Source organism: Armigeres subalbatus, chromosome 1 (genome assembly GCF_024139115.2).
Source record: "Armigeres subalbatus isolate Guangzhou_Male chromosome 1, GZ_Asu_2, whole genome shotgun sequence".
NCBI lineage: Eukaryota > Metazoa > Arthropoda > Insecta > Diptera > Culicidae > Armigeres > Armigeres subalbatus.
The window spans coordinates 143158362-143182914 of record NC_085139.1 but is presented as its reverse complement, the minus strand read 5'-3'; the positions used below and the strand labels follow the sequence as shown (position 1 = coordinate 143182914).

The 24553-nt window shown below is 37.3% G+C and overlaps 1 protein-coding gene across 1 annotated transcript in view; it reads left to right on the top strand.

Annotated features, from left to right (window-relative positions):
• The first annotated feature begins 571 nt into the window (after window positions 1-571).
• LOC134205204 (protein hedgehog) overlaps window positions 572-24553 on the top strand; it is a 57972-nt gene continuing 33990 nt past the window's right edge. Inside the window, exon 1 of the mRNA XM_062680246.1 lies at window positions 572-1474. Within this exon, the coding sequence (XP_062536230.1) occupies window positions 1133-1474 (342 nt within the window). The 5' untranslated portion in view covers window positions 572-1132. The remainder of the gene's footprint in view (window positions 1475-24553) is intronic.

Sequence of the window (24553 nt, the reverse complement as noted above, 5' to 3'; positions counted from 1 at the left end):
TGCCCAACAATAGTTATCAGTCGTTATAAATAATGTTCGCGCCGGCTGGCTAATTTCCGGTGATGTTGGCAATTTACTTTGATTGAATCGTAGAAGGCCCATCTACTTTAAGATAAGGCCCATTAAAATTCTCTATCATAAAAATGTCACGGCATGATTGATAGTACCTACCATTATTTTGCAGCCACAAGTTGGACCGGCCCTGTATATTAAATCTTTCTTTCGATCCAGGTGAGTAGCGCAGAGTAGACTTCAACCCAACACCACCACAAGCCACTCAACTCGAAAAGCTTTTCAACTCATTTTTCACCGTGGCTGCCTTGTCCCGCTGAAGATAAGCGGTGGTAGGTAACTCTCCACACGCGTTTTCCCAAGCTAGCTCTCACCTCCTCTGTGAGTCCCATTGGTTGGTTGGTTGGTTGGTTCGCTGACTTGTGTTTGCCATATTCGTGTGAAAGAGAGGCTGATCTCTTCCACCCCTGGCTGAAAGGAACCACACCACAAAACAGACCCACGGACGAACGAAGAGAGAGCCGACGAATATGGTGCTGGCTACGAAAATTTTCAGCCGTACATCTACTTAGTTCTAATTTAGTGCTAGTCGAATTACCATCTCCTCCCAATTTTTCCTTTGTCCGGCGGTGACAAGTTGACGAGAGTGAGTGTGTTAGCAATTGCAAAATCGGTTCAAGCTGCGCGCGACTTTTCGAGTGGCAAAGATTTGAATGTTCGAAACCAAATAAATTCTAAACTTATTATTTAAATGTCTGTAATAGATATTTTTGAATGATTTAATGGGAATACAGTGTTGAAGCTTCAAAAGTATTTAATTTAATCGGAGGAAGACAATTGTGCAACACTCATCAGTGCACGTTGATGATGACAGAGTTAAGATATGGAATCAGCTTATATTGATTAGGCTTTACTGGGGAAAAAATACTAAGCCCCTTGCCACGTTCATGTAGTTCCAATTGATAAAGAAAAGCAACAGTGACAAGTGTAAAGGCAAAATAGTGTGTTCACCTTAGTGTAATATGAAGTGATTTGTTGAGTTTGCAGCACAGCTCAGTATCATATCAAGGAAGAGTGAAAACGGTTAAAATTTTTGCCAAGCACGTGCTAGCAGTACAGCATGGTTCGGAATAGTTACAGATGCGGTTGGAAAAACTGTCTCAACAGCCGAAGGAAATGCTTCACAATGTTGTTGATTTTCCTGCTATACATGGTGTCCCAGGTGCAGTCCTGTGGTCCTGGCAGGGGCATTGGGGGTCCCCGAAGAACCCGCAAATTACTACCATTAGTGTTCAAACAGCATGTGCCGAACGTTAGTGAAAATTCCTTGGGTGCCTCGGGAATACAGGAGGGCCCTATCTCACGGAACGATAGCAAATTCCGCAATCTGGAAACCAACTACAATAAGGATATAATCTTCAAAGATGAGGAAGGCACGGGGGCCGATCGTGTCATGACGCAGGTGAGTGCAAACTCCTGGTTGACACACTTAGCTCACGTTGAGCCGTCGGATAGAACAGCTTGCGTATTTCAATAATACGGCGACTGATACAATATCGCACCTTCTAGAAAAAAAAATGGATGGATGCGCTGCGAGGAATATAATATGTACATTGTAAATGTACACTATGGCCTTGATAAAACACGGCTTATCAGGGCAATAATCAATCATAACGGTTTATTTTTATTTATTTTTAATCGTAAAGGGCTTGCGATTATATTGCTTGGCTTTGGATTTTTTTTTATTTTGACTAGTAATGTAGCGTGCGTGTCCTCATTTTTTCATGTCTACGGCGTTTGTTTTGACTAAGATAATGAGAATTTCCCAGCGATTTTAAAAACACATATCAGCTAGATATGTTCTATTAAATCAAATTTCAACGTTAGTTAGCATGCCGAAAAAAATGTGTATTTTGTTTTCTTCGTATACTGAATGGTACCCAAAAGCCATATAATCAAAACTATTTTGACAAAAAATAATGTCTGTATGTGTGAGTACGTACAAACTATTTAGGTGTTTAATTACATAACTATAAAAAAATAACATAATTGCTTAAAAATGAAAAACAATCACATATACGCAACTAATTTTGTTGCGTAATGCAATGTTTTTAGCAGTTTAATTGAGATATGAACCATGGTTTTCGTATGCGCTGTTTCAGATTGTCGTGAATTATTCAATAATCCCGTCATTGTAAACTCTTTCATACTTATATCTCTAAGCAATGTGCAATAATTTACCTAGAATCTATGTACATATGAGTTACTTCCAAACTACAAAAGCCATTAAGCAAATCAGTAAGAAAAACTAAAACACTTGGGCACAAACTCACCTTAACGTTCACCATGTGAAGGTCGCACGCGTCTATGCCGGGAAATATTCAAAAAAGGACAATCTGTTTATAGGGGCAATAACATAAGTAGCACCATCAATGTCACATCCTTGACGAGGATTCGTTTTGTTGCCTGCTGTAAACTGTGATAAAGGACGAAGGACTTCTGTTTATGGCAATGTACCATCGACTGCCTCTGTGTAAGGTAGTCGTAACAGTATTCTGTTAGGCCCAAGGTCAGTTCCAGAGGTTGATGTTTCGTGGAAGTTTACCGAATCGGCCACGCTTCTGGATGCCTTCTTTCACTTGCTGCATTCATTTGGCTGTAATTTCGCCCGACAAAAAACAGATAAGCTATCATCACATGAATCTTAACACGCGAAAAATACGTAGCGAAGCTTATCAGAAATCGATCTGAAACGTGCGCAACAATGTGATTTAAAATTAAGCCGCCCATTTTATTGTGTCATTGTGATAGCAATAAGCGTTCGATGAAATGAATCAACACGGTTCGCCATTGTGCGACACAGTGCTGAAACTACTTCAAGAAGAATACGAATACATTCCAAGGTGAATGATAATCATTCCCGAGCCATAACCATAACTTAAGGTGTCCAGACAGATTTGTGGTTATCTATACCAGCCGCCGGGCACGAATGGTTTACTCACTTTACACGGTGGCACTTTCCTGAGTGTCTGATTCACGGAAATGGTTGGCACAGAAATGATCTAACTGTTTGTCAATTATCATCGCCGTCAGCGAATATACACGTCGAGTGTGTTGATTATTGTGCAGAGTTTGATCAGTTTCCATGGAATGTTATCAGGGTGAAAAATGCTTGCTTAAATGGACAGCAATATTGGCTTACTATCGCGCCGGTGACATGCACGGTATTTGAGATGTGCACTTATCGTAGATTAGCATCAGATTGCGCATTTGCTGTGGGAATTCCAAAATGTCTATTGGCCATGAGAAAGTTGAGGGGCTTTAAGGGGTTTGACTTTTGACTAATATTCGCATTCACTTTCTACGGAAACGGAAATTGCTTCAAAGTTGAAGCATTTGTCATGCCATGCAAATTGTAATGATAGATAAGACATAGAAATAGATAAATAATAACTCAAATTAAAATGCGCTCCAATAAAAATTCATTAAAAATATAGCAATTAAAATCTACTTTTTAGATATTTGTTTATTTTTTATATTGTTCGAAATATATTTCTAGTGCTTGCATATATCTCCTTATGACTTTTTTTTCAGTAATATAATTATCCCTTTTTCATTTTTTTTTTGTTTAAAGGTTCAATGAAAATCACATAATAAAATTTAAAATAGTACCATTCGCTTTAAAAAAACACTTATGAAATCTGCCTAATAAAGGTACTGATTTTCTCGTTTTTAGCTAAAGCATACATCTCTGTACATTCACTGTTTAAATAATAACTTCCAAATGCAGTGACGTCAAACTAGAATATATTTTCCGTCGAAGGCCGCTTCTTGCATTGACATCGGTTGTGTATAACTGTATAAAAAGTGTTGCAGTTCCAAATGTACACACACGGACAACATTTTTTCAATTTGTCGAGATACTTTGTAACACTACGCGTTTTTAGTACACTATGTGAACGAAAAAAGCAAAAATAACCAAATGTTCAAAAAGTCATCTCTTTTTTCCACAAGTTTCTTCCACATACGAAAACGAATGTTTCTCAAGGATCTCGATGATTAATAAGCTATGTAGCTATGATCAAAACATTGAAGAACACAAGAAGTTCGTTTCTTTTTTTAAAAGAGATTTTCAGCCCACGACTCATCTCTAGCTCTAATTCGTTTCTTAAAAAATCTTTAAAGCATGTAGTATTTTCTATTAGGACCAAAAGTAAATTGCTTATGTTTTTTTCATGGCATCCGACAGCAAATTAGGTCAAATTAACACCCGGTGGACAAATTAGGACAATTTAATACCAATCGCTAGAAAGGAATGATTTTTTTCGTGGGAAAAACTGATACGGAAACCAAAACAATGAATTATTTTGGTCATTGCAATGATCGCCAAATAAACGGATTCCATTGACTTTGATATTGATTAACGGCTAAAGATAATAATAAAATTTAATTTTCGTTGAAAGAAGTCAACGATAACGGCATTTATGTTCGCGGGTTCGTTTATACTCACTTATCTAACCGTTTAAAAATCCTGATTAATCCACCTGGCGATAATTGTGCCTTTCTCGCACACACTAAAAATAGATCCGGCCAATTTTCAATAAGGAACCATAGTACATGATATTCTGTCGAATGCAATCTATAGCAAATCGGTAAAGGATAAGTACCTAAAACATAAACTAGACTTTTGTTTTTCGCTTTTTGAAGGAAGTAGGGACACGGCAGGTATTTCCGTCCATCGTCGTAGGGTCTAAAACAAATGAAAGCAACGTCCATTTGCCATAATTTCACTATAGCTGAACGTTTCTCCTGAGCTTACGATTTGGTACAGATGAGTTTAGCAAAAAAGTGTCTCTTCTATTGGTTTTTGAGACTATGACGAAAAGACGAAAATACCTGCCTTAACCCTATCACACACTAGACAACGGAGTTTTGCAACTGAGGTGGGAATTGATCCCACACTAAGCAGCACAATGCGATTAAATGCCGGTCGATACTAACCACACAGCCACGAAACCCACAATTTAGTTTTTAGCAAAAGCAAAGCACAAAAATATTGGGAGAGAGATTCGATTATTTTCTGGAAAACTAATTTATTCGATTTTGATTTCTAGCATAGCATATGTGATTCTACAAATCGTGGGTGGCTATACAATGCTCAATTGAGCAATCTACTGTATATTGTCGCAAATTGGTACTTGGGATAGTACCTTTTCCTTTACAGTAGCAGTTGTACACCTGGCCACGTCCTTACAATCACGGAAGGAAGGGAAGGAATGTTAGTTCAACTAGTGAAGATGCATAGAAACTAGTGAAGATGCATGGAAACCCATACTACCTTCATAGATGTCTCAGGAAGGAAAATTTGTGTTAGTGGGTAAGGTGAAAGGAGCTCTATTCGACAATATACATCGTTTGTCAATAACAGTACATGCTGAAAAAATCTTAAAATATATTCATCAATTTACTTACGAACCGTCCAAAAGGAGGACAAAGTAACCTGGAATTTACAAATGTTTCGCATCATATACAAAACACGTTCAACCGCACACTTATTCACCGAACATTAAAAACAGAACCAAAAACTCGGATTTTACGAATGTTCTAAATTCTACCTGAAACACGCCCGATCACGCACCAATTCTCCCTTAACTTTTCAAAAGGACCTAAGTAACATTTTTTTTATGAATTAATTTGAATAGCGCAATCAATAGAACAACAAAGCGACAATTTTACTTCTTATAGCTTACAGATGTTGTACCAAATAATACAGGAATGTAATGGTTTTCATAAAAGATATTTTAGTTACTAGATAAAGATTGTCGCTGTCGTCGCTGTCCGGAACATCTTTTGCTGGCGAGGATAGGGGAGCTAAATGTCAAAGAAGGAAAATCCATACGATTTGACAGGCATGTACCACACATGTTTCGGACAGCAGAACAAAGAAAACCGAAGCGACAATCTTTATCTAGTAACTAAAATATCTTTTGTTTTCATGCAATGGTTGTATTAGAATCTTGCGAATTTGTGAACTATGTAATAAAAATTGACATCCGCTGGTTGGGTATAGCAAGTTATGGTTGAGATGGAAGAGTTATCTGTAAAGCTGTATTCCTATGTGTAAGTCATAAGCGAAAACGCGATCGCGCGATTTGACAGTTCACTGATAATAATTGTCGCGTCATGTCGCATCGCACATCGCGTTTACTTTGGAGACCTGAGTATTTCGAGGAAATTCATATTTCAGACACCAAAGGACCAACCTTGCAGAATCGGATTGAAGTGTGCCACGCTTCTGTATCGCTTTTTATTGTCATTTTTCCGGTTCAGCAGGTGAATTGTTTTATTCGGAATTGAAGTGAATCGTTTAGATTTGAGTGAAATATTTGAGGGAATGGAGAAAAAAGCCATGTTCTTTACCGAAATTCAACATATTCTAGCAACAGAAAAGAAAGTAATTTTCTATGGTTCTGTGGGTTTGTATTGAGGTACCTAGATCAGTGTATTGACAATATTTTGGGATAGCAGTGCATTAAGCCCAGTGTTTTTATGAACATGAAATCATCACAGAGAAGTGTGTATAAAAAAACCAACATGCATCATGCAAAAACATTAGAAAATATGATAACGGCAACGTCTCTCCGTTGAGACAAAGAAAATACATTCGATTGTATCTAATTCAGTCTTTTATGGTTGTTTGCAATTATTGCTTTTGAGTTGAAATTAGCAAAATTTCAACTAAAGAAACTTCCAGTCGCTCACGTGATGCATTAAACTTTAAATGAACTTTAAAACTGACATTTGGCAGTAGCAATTAATGTAGGACAATAATATAGAAGTTCAGTTGAGTGGGACAGAGTAAGTGAGTAAAAATTGAAAAAAAAGGAAAACTGCTGTCAGAAATTTGAAAATTGAAAATTATTTATAGCAAAAAAAACATTTCGAGACATTTTATTGGTACATATGTATATATAAGGTGAAAATAGTAAGGCGTTAAGCAGAGTGATGCAGGTTGAATGAGTGCCGGAGACGGCGACCAATAGGTTGAAGTGAAATGTTTTAGAGTAATAAGATAATTAAGAACGGGGGAGGCAAGAAGGGATGACAAGATAAGGGGAAAACTGCAAGGAAAAGTGTTGCGGTGGAGGGATGATCCACGAATGAAACGGATAGTATAAGAACATCACGGATGGAAGGATGTCATTAGACATTATAGGATGATTGATTTTGATAATAGAATATTAAAGAAAGTAAATGTACAGATGAAGGTGAAGGTGAAACTAGTAATGAAGGGTTGACCCAGAACACGGAAGATTAAAAATAAACATTATAAAAAAAGTGAAATTGAAATTCTTGGAGACATCCAAACATAAATGTAGAGGTTATCAGGTAAGATTAGATTTTATCTACACAGCAGTTATTAGAAACAGACAACAAAACAGATACAATCAAAGTAAGACAAAAACTCTTTATTAGCGAGACTTTCAGCCCAAGGCTGGCTCGTCTCGTTATGAAAAATTGATTATACAGGCGACTCTCTACATCTTGATGTTCTGTATCTCGATATCTCTCCCTATGTCGATGGTTTCATCGGTCCCTTCAATCTATATACATTTGGGCATTTTGCATCTCAATAACCTCCATATCTCGATATCTCTCAATCTCGATGTGTTCTAAACATATTTTGTTCCGGATTCACTCTCATTATGTCGATATGTTCACATTTTTAGGTTACTAGATCATATGTGGACAAAAACAAACACAACAACAACAAGAAATGACATTTGTTTTGTTGACGTTTTTCATAGCAACGAACTTTTTTGGATCAAGTACCCATTTCAATTTTATTTAATTTTTTTATTTTTTTAACTAATTTTATATGCTAATTATCTAATACATGCATTCATCTTTTAGACTAGGTGTTCCGTGTTTTCTTAACACTATCATCCTTATTTGCTATGTTACAGTTTTAGTTATTACTAATACATCTCAATTGCCTCTGGCAGTTAGAATTTTTCCTCTGGATGATTTGAACCATGTAGGAATTACAATGTTATCAACTCAGGAGTTAATTTTGTCTAAAATTGGAAATTATTTTGTTGGACATTTGTTGCAATGTCTCAATATTAGAAATTCTATGAAGTTCATTGGTACTATACCACGGAGGCAACTTAAGAATCATTTTCAAAATTTTATTTCGAATCCTCTGAAGTGCCTTCTTTCTGGTATTGTAGCAACTAGTCCATATTGGCACAGCATACAACATGGCAGGTCTAAAAATTTGTTTGTAAATCAAAAGTTTATTCTTAGGACAAAGTTTTGATTTTCTGTTTATAAGTGGATATAGACACTTAATATATTTGTTACATTTGGCTTGAAGGCCTTCAATAATTAGGCCTACTAATTATTGGGACGATTAATCAACATGCGGTTTTCGTTGGATGAAAGCTGTTGCGTATCCCTTTTAGCCATGTAGGTTTTCTTTTAACCTGCGCTTATTGGGGAAACGTCATTAACAGTGAAATGAAAATATAAAAATATAAATGAAAAAATAAATTTCCCCATACTAATTTGCATGCAAACTTGAAACGGCTTGTGCTAAATCAGTCTTAATCCAAATGAGCTCAAATTTTCAGAGGACACTCAGAACATGGTAAAGAATCAGTTGAGCACTGTGGAGCAAAATCGATTTTTTGAACCACCCTAATACACATACATAAAAACATATAGGATGTCATGAAATTATTCTTACAGATTTTGCCAGTTTGCTTCTACGGAGCAAAAATATACATCAGTTTGATCATCTAATCAGTTTCACAGATGTCCGGCTAAACTTGACAAATATTTGTCATTATGACAAACCGTGACCTACGGGTTCTCCATTCTCTGCTTCTCTCTGTCGACAAAAATGGTTTATGTACCACTTTCGCTGGCACCAGTTCATATGTGTACGCACTTTTAAGATCAATTATGGAGTACTGCTTACAGTTTTTGCACTGCAAGTCTCTCAGGGTGTTAAGTTTTACCTAAAACTATTGATCTGTATCGAAAAAATCGAAAGATTCGGTGCTAGTTTGTTTAAAAACAGTATTTTGTTGTTTCCTCGCATTTTTGTAAAATGGATATATGCAGTATCTCAAACAAATGATTCAATTGCTCTTCAAAGTGCGTGTACATATGTAGTTTCTCAAACAATAGAAAATAAATTTCATACATTTTCGAACACATTTTTTAGATATAATAAGTATTTCTGCACGAGGATTCGAAATATATAAAAATCAAATTTTGGCCAAAAATGCTACATAAGAAGTATCTCAAACAAACGGTTCAACTGTTTTTCAGCCGAAAGTCATCCGAAGTATACAAACTCGCAAAAATTACAATCGCAAGGCTAACTGGAGACCCAATTTGTAAAACTACAAACCTTATGTTTTGCTGTACGAACTGTGGACGTAGAATACGAAGCTCCTTTAAGATAAGAGGAAATTAGCCGAATCTAGTAGAGCATTCGTCGAGTTCGTACATTCAAATGATTGAAAACATATAATTATTGATAATTGGGTTTTGATGAAGAAAACAGTGAATTAAACGAAAAACAAATCGGTTCGATGCATTCGAATGATGGTGGGAGAGGAGTGCGGGAGGTGTGGGGTTGACCCGTGGAAGGTCCGGTGCCATATTGACTGCCATCGTGGTACTCTTACAACTATTCTTTAAAGGGGATAAAAAGCTTATTAAGGGTCTGAGGGAAGCGTCCTCATCGAAATTCGCACTGAAGCTCAACACAATGGAGTATTTAATTGTCGCTGCGCCAAACTCAAGTTGTTTACAAAATACATTCTGCCCTCCTATGCACACTCATGTAGCCGGGATCTTTGAATCGATGTCGCCAAACAAACACAATATATCAAGACGTGAATCATATCACGCTATTGCCCTATATTTGCTGATATCCATATTCCCTGGAATCCACACGCAAATTCCAAACTCGTTTCGTTTGTTCTGTCGATCATCTTTGTCCAAATATTTACTGTTGTACATACAGCTGTCAAAAACGACAGTCAATATGAGCACAGTGATACAAATTTATCTTTCACGAAACGTTCTTCAAATACTTTTCCTTAAGTTTGCCGCTATCAGGTAAAAGTTAGTCAAATGCGACGTGCAACAAGCCGCCCATGTTTTTCTAACAACCGTCCATAATCGTATGCATGGGTAACACAAGGGTGTGAAGTGTGCGTTGTTAACAATGTTGGCATACAAGTGTTCTTCTACTCCTTCAACTTGAAACACAAAATGTAGCAAACTCCCTACAGAAGGCAAAACAGAGCGCGAAAGATAACTACTTCACCCACAGCACAGACGCTAGATGCTGCGCGGAGGAGGGTTGTGCACAACACACATGGTTCGGTGCGGCACGTATCGTACGTACTTCACGTAGGGTACGCCATGATTTATGGTAATTTTTTGGTATTTCTCACTAAAAGCTTTCGGGGGTTCCCTCGTACTATTCGCCTCACCGACGCGGAAGAGTGGGACCACTTATCAAGATGGTTAGAAGGGCTGAAGCAGGTTACAATTTAAGGAGGGTAATAATGGGCACAAATTCTAGGGCGTAGACTTAACGAGGTCTGGATTTCCGGCAATGAATCTGCTCATAATTTCCAGGCTCCTCATTTTGAATCATTAAATAAAGAATTAAACAAAACAATCATAAAACAAATCTAAGCAATGTGACTAATTTAATTTCTAAACCTACAGGTTCGGCCCTGCACTTTACCTGTTATTTAATTATTATGATTAAATATTTTACCTTGTACCTTAGCACTTCAGGTTGTCCAGCGGCCAAGCCAATACTAGGATCCTATCCGTCTGTCCTACCGCCATGCCAACAATACGGACCGGCACCAACTCTCCAGTGTAGCGAACCGCACTGCCTCGAACGGAGTTTGTTTTTGCTTCTCTTTCGATTTGTTTAAGCTTAAGAGCTTAAGATTTACTTTGAAATATTAAATAAGAATATGGAGACGGAAGGACGGAGCGGAATTTACGCGCCTAGTGCTCGGTTTGGATAAACAATCAAAGGTAGGCGAGAAAACAAGGCTGTTGGATGCCCGCACTGTTGAATTGAAATTTATATAAATGTTATTTCAATGAAAAATTGGATATGTTTGGTTGGGTTTGCATATTTTATTGCGAGGAAAGTAGCATATTCTATTTAAAATGGAATGGCACCAAATGATGCTTTCTAGTTAAAAAAAAATCCAATACTTCGGAACACATATCTTGTTATGAAAGTTATAAAATATAGCTCTTAGGCTATTAACTACATTTAATTCCACCCCAAAGTTTTTTTTTATCATCATCACCGAGATGTTCAACCATTTTTTTTTGCACTGATCCGAATGAAAATGATGCAAATAAACTTGAAGCCAAGATTTTCTTCTAACAATGCAACATTCGCAGCCATCATCTGAAGCAAATACGTCGTTTAGATCGCAGGTACTAACGCATCTTATCCAAGCTGACATTCCTTGATTTGCATTTGCACTTCAAGTTGACGACACAGCGGTTCGGCAATCGTTCCGATAATGATGCCGTGATAATGATCGTCAATTTCATCACGATCGCGCGCTGCTCAAATCTTCAAAGCTTTTATTGTTTTATGGGCCGCACTTCTCTCTCTCACTTTATGGCCCCCTCTATTTGCCATTTGCCTCCGATGGTGGTGATCATCGTCGCCGGTCGGTGCAAAGAGCAGCGTACCATCTTGAAAAGTGAAACCAAACTTCTTTGTCTCCGCGGTGTAATGTCGAATCCACATTGTGGATGATGGCGTCTTCCGATGTATTTGCGACCGGTGGTCAGCGGGTCGGGAATTCACCAAAGCAAAGTCTTCGGCGACGTGTAATCAAATTAACTAATTCCCCTTTAATTTTATTATGGGATGCGGAATCAAACGGTGAACTCAGAACGCAGTACGCAGATAGAGCGCTATGCAGCGTCGTAAAACCGTTTTCGGCATCTCCACATCTAACTATGGCCATTCTCAAGTTGGAAATTGATTTATGTGTGTTGATATAAATTCCATAATTGATTAAATATTTGTGAGATTTTACAACGGCTTCTTTCTCAGCTGACGGTTCGCCGTCGCGGGAACCTTTTTTCGCTTCGCTTGGGTCGAATCTGGATCTTCTGAAACCTGTTATCATAATCTGTTTATTGTTGCTATTTTGAGGGGCAATCATGTGGTTTTCAGAAATAAACTTTTTATGGACCACCAATATCTGCCTACATACTACCTACTGCCGGCAATGGGAATGATTTTGAAAGGCAGCAGCTGCCACTGATGGTCTCCGATCGCATGAGCGATTTTTAATCTACGTGCCTTATAAAATGATAAATTTGAGAGAGAAAAAAATACATTGCATTGTGTATTTAGCTGATTGCCAAACTTGTGACCATTGGGAAATGTTTATCTAGGTCAACAACACTTTTGAATGTTGCCGGCCAATAAAGTTTTTGGCAAGTAACAAAAAGTGGGCTCACATTTATTTAATCCTATTTGGAAGCCCACCTAGGCATTATATCATATGTAACACCTTTAATTATTGTTGCACGTCTTGGTTATCAGATCCTCGAGGGTATTATTAATTTTTATTGGTTTGCGTTATTAGGATTTATTAGTTTGCGTTATAAAAATCATTTTGTACTCATGAAAAATAAAATATGCGTATGCTATATTGAGTATGTTTCTCAACTACCAACTGGTGGCATATTTGGGGTTGAGGAGGGAGTTGGAACAATAATTTTTCAAAACCAACCAAAATGCATCACTCTGACTAAAAACACGTATCGGGACATCTTTGCGATTTGGGCGTAACTTAATTTGTAAACAAACATTGGAAGGCGAATTCCTGCTAAAACAAGCATTTCATAAGGAAACCACGGTATGGATCCAACAGATTAAGCTTCCCTCTACCAGATAAGGGAATTAGTTTAGGATGAAAACGCTTGCATTCTCCGGAATCCATGAAGCAATGTTTGTTTACAAAATAAGTTACGCCCAAATCGCAAATCAGTTCCGGTATCTCAAATAAGGATGTCATATTTGTTTAAGCTGCAGCAAATTTATCAAGAATTCATAAATTTTCATATTCATAGATCTTTGCTTGCACTGCAAGTCTTACTAAAAAATACCATGTTTCTGGTACGTCTTACGTAGTTTTACGTCCGATTTACGATCTTTACTCATTGAAAAGGCAGTGAGTTCATGAAAGTTGCTACAATCTAATGAATAAACTATAATGACACAGCAAAACCCAATCAGGAGAGAATAACAAATTTATATCATATTGTGTTACTGAGTTCAACAGTTTTTCTAACATAGGCTGTTATAAACTTGGTTCAGGATGTTGTTAAAATAACTAAATTTTCTAACAAAACAATGAAACATAACTAATTCTGTTATAATTTTGTTAAGAAAAAATATGATAATAATTGATCATAACTCGATTATATCAACGGTTGATATAAATAACTGATGTTGTTACAATCATGTTATAATCTTGTTTTGCCTTCCTAGTCGGGAAACCACTGAATAATGTAATGTAATAACAAATGTAATGATATTACATGACAATTTTCTCAACAAAACCTAATATTATTCATTCTTAAATATTGCGAGATCGTCACCCGATAGTGTGAGTAAACAATCAACAAACTATTCTCCCTTTCGATGACACGATTTTTGCGATATCGCACGAGATATTGGCGCTCTATTGCTATAGTTACCAAACACCAACAAATAGCGTTTATCCGCAAGACGAATGTTGATTGAACACATTATGCAGATTTCCTTTTCCTAGGAAATTGCACATCTTTTAAGTCAGCAAATGTGACGATGATACGAAACTGCACTGATTTTGCGCATTTGCCCATATCTCTTGCAGACAGCTTTGTACAGTGAAGTAATGAAAAGGGCAACTGTTGGGTGCCGGGGTTATGTCATGGGAATATTCTTTATTCATTTATTTAATAAACTGTATATCAACATTAAAATCACACGTTACTCAATTATAATTAAAGGGGTGTACGTGACTACTAATTTCCAAAGTTTTTGTCTAAGCCTCTTCGCTTCTAGTCTACGCAAATGCTAGCTTCCATTAGCATGGTCCACCGGAGCGCACTATTCTCCGTCTCGCTACATAGTATATGGCTCATAATAAACAAATGGCTTTATTATATTTAACTTTTTCATACCCATCGATTTGGAAGGCAATTGCGAGCGCTGATTTTCTCTTCAAATGAGCGCGACACAATCACGATGTTTACATTTCACGCTGCCACGTAGTACGGTCCCCCTTTCTGCCGCAGGCCCATTGCACGGCGCGCGATGGGATCAATAATCAAGAGATTGATCTTTTCTCGCTGCGGTTTGTTACTGGGGAAAGTGGTCTTAGATGTTGCAAATTGATACAGGAATGATTTTTCAAAAATGTCGATCTTAGAAATAATCCAACACTGAAAAACAAACTTAAAAATATATGAATTCCTATTTTCGCGAGTGAAACACGTCTTGATTCAAACTGTGAACCTATTGATACAAATATGCGTACTTACCAACTCTCCCCGATTTATTATAAAATCAATCGTCTGGGGCAGCGGTAGGCTAGGGAGGCATGGTGAGAGCGCACACGCAAGATGCCCGGCAATGACTGAATCAATATGCCATTATAACGGGGTGCGCATTAGATAAACCGTGGCAGCGTAAATAAAATAATTAAAAATCACTTTAATGAAGGCGAAATGTCGTCTATCGTCGTCTACTGAAGAGCATTCTTTGTGTGGCGTCAGCTGGTTATTATCAAGAGGCGCATTATCGTCACCGATTTTTTTTTAGAGAAGAAGAATCTCCGCGAAACAGATCTGGGGCACATCCACGTTCACAAGTCTGGTATCGATCAAGGGCACAATAAATTCAGAGCAAAGGAAAATAGTGCGATGAATTCAAGGGTAGTGCAGAATATTCGGTTCATTTGTTCCCAGAATGAGAACATGATTATATGAAGATAGGTTTGTTGGCATGAATCAGCAATATGCTTTGTCGTGTCATAGGAAGGATGTCAGTTCGAGAGGATGAAAACACGGTTCTGCCATCTGTTGAACAAGTGCGAGAAATCATGGAATTTTAACATGGTAAAATGTACTTCTAAAATGTTTACACGAATGTTCAACTGAAAACTTTTATGCAGCTAATCATTTTTTTATCTCTAAAAATCTAACTTTCGAAATTTTTAATTATTTTATACTCATTCGAAAATGCGCGACCGATTCATACGAGAGAACGGTCCAAAATGTAATAATAAGGCAGTACGTACTAACAAAAGAAATCGCTAGTAAAACTGATTACACTTTTCTAAACAAATAATTCCATTATAAATAACATTTGTAATTCAGCCGTTTTTCTATCATAGTCATAAGTGTGCCATTTCCATAACAGAATTGAGCATGATTATTATGTCCGTACAATTTGTAGCTGCTACTTCTTGATTGACAAAAACTTGCGAAGTTGCAAAGAGAGTGAGATCATTAATTTTCAGTCAATAACAGCACTTCGTCTGGCCTCATTGGACAAAATATAGTTCACTTCGAACACTTTTTGACACGATGTTTTGCAGCCAGAGAATGGGTGATTACCCATGATACAATTTCCACCAATCAAGTGACAAAACTCCGTACGAATATAGCGGTAATTAACAAATTGACTGCCATCGAGTCCTGAAGAAGATCCCATCCCCGGATCGAAACGTCGGCGATGAAATAAAATTGTCAACGCTATTATTCACGACTGAAAGCCACTCCGAAAATCGAACTAACCGATTAGGGATTGTTTATCTGAATTCAGTTCGGTAAGCGATGCGATCCATGGGATGGGATGTCTTAACACGTATTGAAAATGTCCAACTTACGTTCCTGCCTGTCAAAGCGGCGTGCTAATCGAACACATTAATTTACGCGCATATAATCAAGCAAACTAACTACAGGTCGGACTCGATTATCCAGAGACTCGATTATCCGGGGACTTGATTATCCGGGGACTCGATTATCCGGAATTTTAGACTCGATTATCCGGAGTATTTTTTTTCTTCGATTTTTTTAAATTTTATTTTTTTTTTATTTCAATATTATACTATACAATATGATTATTTTAACAATATGGGACGTATCTAGGGCGTGGGAAGGGTTGAAAAAGGTTTATATATATATATATATATATATAAATTTGATTATAGGCTAGGCTTGTATATCAAATTCACTAATTCAAATTAATATATTACTATTATATTGATACAAAATATGATTATATAAAGAAACATGAACGCAGCTGGAATGGGAGGGACTGAAGTAAAGGTGTTCTAAATATTTAATCTCAATTCCATGAATCAATGATTTTCTCAAGAACATGTCCACGAACATCTCGCTTTAAGAACTTTCACATGGTAGTCCGTTTCCTCTCTTTTTCTTCCATGTAATTACTTGATCGTTTGTCAATTAAGCTGTTGCATTTAAGACAAAATCATCAGTTTTTTTATTTAGATCAATCCATTGTGGTTTAAAAACTGACAAAGCAGTCGCTCATTCGAAAGATGAAAACGTAACCACACCACCATAGAACGTGCATAACAAGTATCGCAGATTTCGCTCTCAATTGATAATTTACGGCGATAGACGAGAAGCATAAGGTTTTTTGATCATATCCAGACAGGAAAAAATGCTCGCCCTTGATACAAAAGCGAAAAAAGAGGCAGATAAATAAACGTTGTGATAAAACGCTTCGTTCTTGTACAATTGCCATTGAGGGCCATGTGTAAAATAAGTCGAAATTCGTCATCAGTACCGATGTTCTCAATAAAATTATTTAGCTCTTTTTTAATGGAATGTTTTCACTGCCATACGACGAGTTTAGCACAATTCCATTTAATTCCACCACCTCGAAATACTTTTACATATACGTATTTCATCCTCAACTGTAAGGCCGTCTTCAGTTTCTCTTACTTGACCCGATGTTCTTCCAATTGGAGGTTTTCTTGCAGAAGATCCTCCTTAAACTATAATCCATTTATTTCGTAACGCAAAAATCGACCTTTTTTCAACCATGGTTATTTTATGCGCGGATCGTTGCTTAATTTTTTGATTCTCAAGACTCCTTTTTGTATTTCTTGGACAAGAAGTGTACCTTATAGAACCATAGTATTATATAACGACCGTCTATGGTCGACGAATTGAAGTGGTTTCTGTATGTTAGAGTGCGCAAAATCTAACCCATTTTTTAGCACTTATCCTTATCCGATTTGCTTCCAACTAATTGCATTTAATGGGAAATCCTATTAAGGTTCCTCCGAAACCAAAGGAAAGCGACAATCGCGACGCTATTATGGCGAATGCGATTCTGTCGCCGTTGGTGTGGATGCGTAAATAGCCTGCATGCGTGCCTTCACATTGTTGCCTATTGAAAGTTTTATGGATCGGACAATGGACTCAAAAGTTTCATTGCTTTCTGTTGAAAATTGACTAGATCAAACTTTGGGATCAAAAATATCGGCCACAATAATATTTTTGTACAAAAAGCGCGTAAATAGTCCTGTCACTTTTTTGACACGTATTCTCAACCAACAGGTTGCATTCAAATGGGAATTCTGTCTTATCATTTCATATTGAAAATTGGCTACTATTTACTATTTTTCTATAATACACCAGAAAGTCACCGATGCCGCTAGGTGGATTATTCAGGGTTTTTCCTAAATAATTTCTGACAACATCACTGCAAGTAAAAAAACATTAGTTTTTCGTTATTTAATTGCAGATTTGATTTTTTTTTCTGGTGATTCGATTATCCGGAGTGAAAATAAAATCGATACTCCGGATAATCGAGTCCGACCTGTACTTGATGCACAAAACACGATCAACTACGCATTTATTAATATTTACTTCGGCCACGCAAAGCAGAACAAATCCGACCGGATCGCACAAACTATCCGCTTGTTTTGCACACCACGACCAAACTCGCACTAACTATTTTTTTACTTCGATCGTGCAAAGCAGAACAACCCGAACAAAGTCTGATATAATAAATAGAACAAATTGAAAACATATTTTGATATCGACATCAAATTGAATTCATTATTTGTATTCAAATTCTAATATTCATGTTTGATGACATCTTATGATTTCATTTTATTGCAGATTTCTAAATTATGTGATATAACATCAAATTAATTACTTATTTTGTTAACGAAAACCCACATCAAAATTAATTTCCAATTTGCTTTCATTGACAGCAGGAATAGTTTTCGATTTGATGTCACTGTGAAAATTTTCTGCTAATCAAACAATCGAACGCGCACCAATTCATTTTCACTTCGATCGCGCAAAACAAAAGAAACCCGATCCGGTCGGTGTGAACTATCTGCTTGCAGCACACTGATAGATGTATGCGCCACCGTCGTCGACTGTTTTTGACGTTACGTCGACGCCGACATTTTTGCATCGGCGCGTCAGACCTCTGATTAATAAATTTTCACGTCGGTTCATTTTTTCGAAAATACCCCGAGGAAGTTTCGAAGAACTTTCGGGAAAAATTCCGAATAGTTTCCAAAGATTCCCAAAAAAAATCTCAAACAGTTTCCCGAGGAATTTTCGGAAAATTTCCCGAAGAAATTCCGAATAGTTTTCCAAAGACATAGAGAGAAGTTCTACGAGAAACTTTGGAATATTTTCCCGAGGAATTTACGAAGAAATATCTCGAGGAAACAATTCCGAAGAATCTCCACAGGAAATTGTGGTTAGTTTCCCGAGGAAATTCCAAAAAGTTTCGCAAAGAAATCCATAAGAATTTACGGAAAATTTTCCAAAAAAAATCTTAAAAATTTCTTCGGGGTATTGGAAATTCCTAAGATTTTCTCGGGAAAATTCAGACTTCCGATAAAAATCAGATGAATTTCCCAGGAATCTTCTGGAGAATTACTAAGGCTTTACTGAAAAAAAAATCTTAAGGCCTTCTCGGGCGAATTCCGAATAGCGTACCAAAGAAATTGCGTAGATTTTCCCCAGAAAGTTTCGAAGACATCCCAAAGAAATTCCTAAGAGTTTCACAAAGATATTTCAAAAAAATCTGCCAAGGAAATTATGAAGAACTTCTTTAGGAAATTTTCCAAAGTATTTCCCAAACAAAACCGAAAAGTTTTCCGAGAAAAATCACAAAAATAAATCGAAAAAAAAAATCCGACATTTCAAAGAGTTTCCCAAGTAAAATCCGAAGAATTTTCCGAGCTTCCCAAAAAAAATCCAAAATTTTGCCAGCAAAAAATCGTCGATTTTGGAATAATTAATTCAATAAAATTCCAAACACTTTTCCGTTGAAATTCCAAAAAACATCCCAAGGAAATTTTGAAAAAAAAATGACGAGGAAATTCCGAAGAACTTTGCATGAGAATACAGAATCCGTTTTGTTGATTTTTTTTAAACGTAATGGTGATGTTTGCGAAAAATATGAATCTTCTTGAGAGTCTAAAAAAATCCGTTGCGATTAAAAAATACAAAATTTTACATAAAATGTATATTTCTAATAAAAAAAACATTTGAAAAATATATATTTTTCATGAAACAAAACAAACAAAACAACAATAAGTACTTTTAAAGAACAAGTCGAATTTAAAAAAATGTTTATTTTTATTATTATTTTTAATTTTTTTCGAAGATATTTTTACTTGAAATCATTTTTCGAAAGAATTTGCTCTTATGATTTTTTTTGTGCAGAAAAATATTTGTTTTGTTGAAATTTTGAATAACTCAGTCACTTACTGAGTAGAGATTTTGGCTGGTTTTTTCATTGCCAATTTTTAAATTTTCAATGGAAAAGTTGTTATTTTTCTAGGGACATTTCAGTCATTTACTATATTAATAACAATAAGATACACTACTATGTGTCAACACTCAACAGTTAAGGCCTTTTGCAGGACACCAACTTAACAAATGTATGAGCATGTATGTAGAGTAAAGTTGGTGTCTAGTTTATGGTGTCATGATGCTATGCTGCATAATTTTGTAGAGCCAGTCGGGGTCAAACCTTATGTGTTGACTCTTGATGTTCATGTTGTCGTCTGGATTCAGTTGAAAACAAGAAAAGACTATTGTTTTTGCTGAAATTTTGTTTTTTTTTCTTTCATGCGTTACATTTTTATTCATAGAAGTACAACTATGAAGATTTTTTTTTCATAAAGAAATGTTGCTTATATATGAAATTGCCCAGCAACGCATGGTTGAATTCAATTTTATATTCAATTTGGATTTTTGTTAACAAATTTGGCCACTACAAGTTTAAATCTTCCTCTGTGAAATAGCCCACCATGCTTCCACATTTGACTTTGTTACAAGAAAATCACCCACACTTTCAAAAAAAAAACTCGCTTCCTCTAAAGCAGAATAAACTCGCGAAAGAGAATGCAATGAAGTGCAATAAACAAGAGTAAAGTTATGATAGCTGCCTTCCATTTGCCTCGTGCCTGATCAAATCGAGGTAAGGCGCGATCGGTGTAAAGAGCAAACATCCCATGATAGAAGATGATCCATTGGTGGAGAAGCACTTGCAAGCATAAACCTCTCTTCTTTGGAAAGGTCTCCGGTACAGCCCCTACCAGAAGAGCTATATTTACGCTATAATATTTATGGGAAAGTCAAAAGGCGGTCATTCTTCGCTCATTCTCCCAGTGCACAATCAAAAAGGTGCACTTCTGCCAATAGGAAGAGGTGCCTATCTGAACCATGTTTAATACGTTCTTTAGCGGTAGATTGAACAGTTCGTTTTATCCGGTCCCAGTGGAACGAGCATGGCCATAATCGGTCATAATTTTTGCTGCGTAGATTGCCATAAGGCAAGTTATTTTCTTCAGGCATTGCCATAAATTATAATCGGAAGTCAAGTACATGTATAAGTACTATGAGTAGGTACCATTTTTATGGGTATTATCGTTTCGTCCTTTGAGCCGTTGTTCTTAGAAACAAACATGCGTTGTACAGCAACTACGATGGAATATAACGAATTGATTTCTATGCAATAATTGTCAAATAACTGCACTAATATTGCTGACAAACAAGACGAGTTTTGTTAATTTTAAAGAGAAACATTTGACTATTTCGTAGTATATAAATTTCAATTCGTAACGATAGGGTGCTTAAGCCGCGAAAAATGTTTCCTCCTTGTAGATCTTGTTAAAGCTTAGAATGACACCAAACGGCCATATTAATTTTTTTTTCTGTTGCGACTCCTTAGCCAAAAACTTGCTACGGCTTTGCACACTGGCTCTCGTCGCTAGCCATGTCACTTTGTTCAACTCAACATGATTTTGACTAACGCTCGGACCATCATGAAAAAAGGATTCTCGCTGGACTGGTGGTATTTTTAACCGTTTCGGGTGGTGCATCATCAACATAAGGTCTGCTTTTACTGTACGGGCCATAAATTTCAGGTTATGGGGTCTACAGTCGTAAACAATTTGTTAAGCATTAGTAGTTGGTTGACTCCGAAGACTGGGATATAACCGAAGGTGGAGATCACACTATTAAGTGGCTTAAAGCGCATTAATAAAAGTGACAAGTTACACGACTTTTCGGTTAGCCTTCGTCATCTTCAGCAGCAGTAACATCGGTGCTTGTTGTGCGGTTGATAGAGAAGGCAGCAAAAGATAGAAGGCAAACTGCAGCAGTTCTGAGTTCGAGAAGCAGACGACAAGGCAAACTCCACACCGCCAGTTTGGTCGGACCGAAAGCAAAACATATTAAGTGTAATTTGAGGTAATCTCGAGGTGTTGCGTTTTATTCATTTTCTAGTGGCGTGATCGGAAAGGGAGGTCGCTCCAGGATGGGGATAAGGAAGGGTACGTCGAAGAAAACTCATGATGCGCCATCCCGGGGGACGATGACCGATGACGTGATGAAGAGAAACGAAGGAGATGCGGTAGCAGTCAAACTTCATCTGAAGCAGGTAGTGGATCTACCAATCGGGAAAACTACATCCTCTCAGCGTCACCCTTCCTTCGCCTAAGCGTTCCGCGAACCTCATTCAACATTGTATTAATCAGTGGCCAGTGGCGACACGGACCGTGGAATCCGATCCACTTCAAAGATAAATCGAATGTTCGTTGTTGAATGAATAATATTCACAACACGCTCATGATATGCAAAAACCGTTTATCAGAATATGCCATCGAAAAGAAACAGCACACATGTGGATATTGGATACTAATGAGAGATGTATTTTCCGGAGAAAGTATTAGTTGATGAAACGATGCATAGCATTTGGTGAGACTTTGATCGTATATGTAGAGAAAATGTAGTTCGAGAGGAACATGTTCAACGCTTTACACACATTACATTTGTCATACAATATAGGCTTTTAATAATATGTAATAATACTACTAGATTTTGACAAACATTTTGAACGATGTCCAAATGTTGAATATTGTTGATATGTAAAGTACCGTTGACTTGCACAAAACTGCATAACTTTTGTTAAAATTTTCAAAACTCTCAAAGATGAGTAAAGCGACTGCAATACACATTGGCATATGCTATCAAAGCTTTCTACACATCACTCCACCACGAGGCGACAAAATTTTCAAAACTTATCAAAGAAGCTAGATACTTGTAGACTATATTTCTGTATGAGCATACGTACAATATTGTGAATAGCAATAACCTTACATTTTCTATAATTATCTTCAAGGATCTCATAGATGAGCGGCCGAATGTTCAATATTGTCGGATGACCATTCGTTTTCTTTGTTCTGTTTTCCCTAGTAAAATAATCGCGGAAGTTGACTTTATAATGTGTCACTGCCTTCTAATATATTGAAGCAACCTTGTATCTCAGTTTGACGAGCTAAGGCAATTGGTATACAAAAACTGATATGGGTTTCTGAGCCTTCTATGGAGTGAATATAATAGCCATTGGGACCGAAAAAGGCAAAAAAATATTTTCTACCCATATTTTTATACAAATATTCACGATCCACATTTGCATTCGGTTCTGAATATTTGTCTCTATTAGAACCAGTTAGAACTATTAAATGATAATATCTACGTTTTTCTACTATTTTCTAGGACATTCAATAAAAGATAAACGCATTCTACACAATAAAAAATACTCATTTAACGGTTCCTTTCAGCCTCCTCGATCGACCACAAAATGTGTCGCATTCCTAGCCGTATATTCGATACCCCACGAGAATGCGGTCAGCCCCAGGAACAATCTGCTCGTCATTTGTCAAAAAATCAAACTCACCACGTCCGGACGGATGCCTCAGTACTGACTGCGGGCGGTAGGTTGATCCAGTATCTGATTACAATCCTCCGGATACGCTTATGGTCGTTTGGATATTGATCTCCAACCTTTGAAAAAGAACGTACCTTTTCGGTCGTGCCCTCGTACTAAAATACCACGAGAAGAAATGTTTCTCGCCCAGCGTTGTACGCACTCTTGACATTCTATCAGGGAGCAAGTTGCACACGCTTCTAAGGATTCCCTCAATTAAACCGTCAGATACGCCAAAAACTAACCTTTCTCAATAACTCTCTCACGGCCCACAACGTGGCCGATCGTTCGTAATCCTATTCATATGATGGGCCTCAACAAAACTCAATCTTGTTGGTGGCGCGGGAGATTTGATACTCTTTTCACTGCTGCTGCTGCTGCTGCTCTCAAAGGCCTGCTTAACTGATGCCTATCAACCTGCCATCGATCATCCGGTCGGCTCTCGCATATCCACACAGCACGTAGATAGAAGACGACCTGCTGCCGAAAGAATGAGTCGATAATAATTGCCCAGGCGCAGCACCGTTGAAACTTGATCCCCTTTTGCCACTTCGTCTGTCAATTCCTGTATATCCTCTCGATTGATTTTCCTCTCGTCGTGCCCCGATTATAATCTTCAGTGGCATTATTGTATGTACTGTTATTCTATACTCATGTAGATTTTCTTATTGATTACCCCTTTTCTCTCACTTTCTCATGGCGTCCAGGCTACGTCCCGTCTGATGTCCTCATGCCCGCCACACGGTTGCATATTATTAAGGCAAGATTACATTATAATCACAATTTTTCAATCTACAACACGTTCCGAGCTTTCGGTACGGCCCTTCTTTGACACTCGGCATCAATGCGTTGCCTTTGCCGGGGTCTCCCAGGCAGGCAGCTATTAATCACACCTGAGGTGTATTGTTGAGCAGCCTCCGCAGCACCGCAGACTTTGGACGCTGAACACTGAAGTAGCGAGCGAGCGAGCGGTGGCAAAATAGAGCTCGATGACACAAGTTATTGTACCGGGAGCGTGTTTAACATAAATAACACACGGCGCATTGGAAGCGACTGCCTGCGTGCCCTATAGCATGGCTCTTTCCCCCTGTTTGCATTCTATGTCACTTGGTTTCCTTTTATTCAAATCAAACTGATCGCCTTTATGAACTTGAAATGACAAAACAAGTG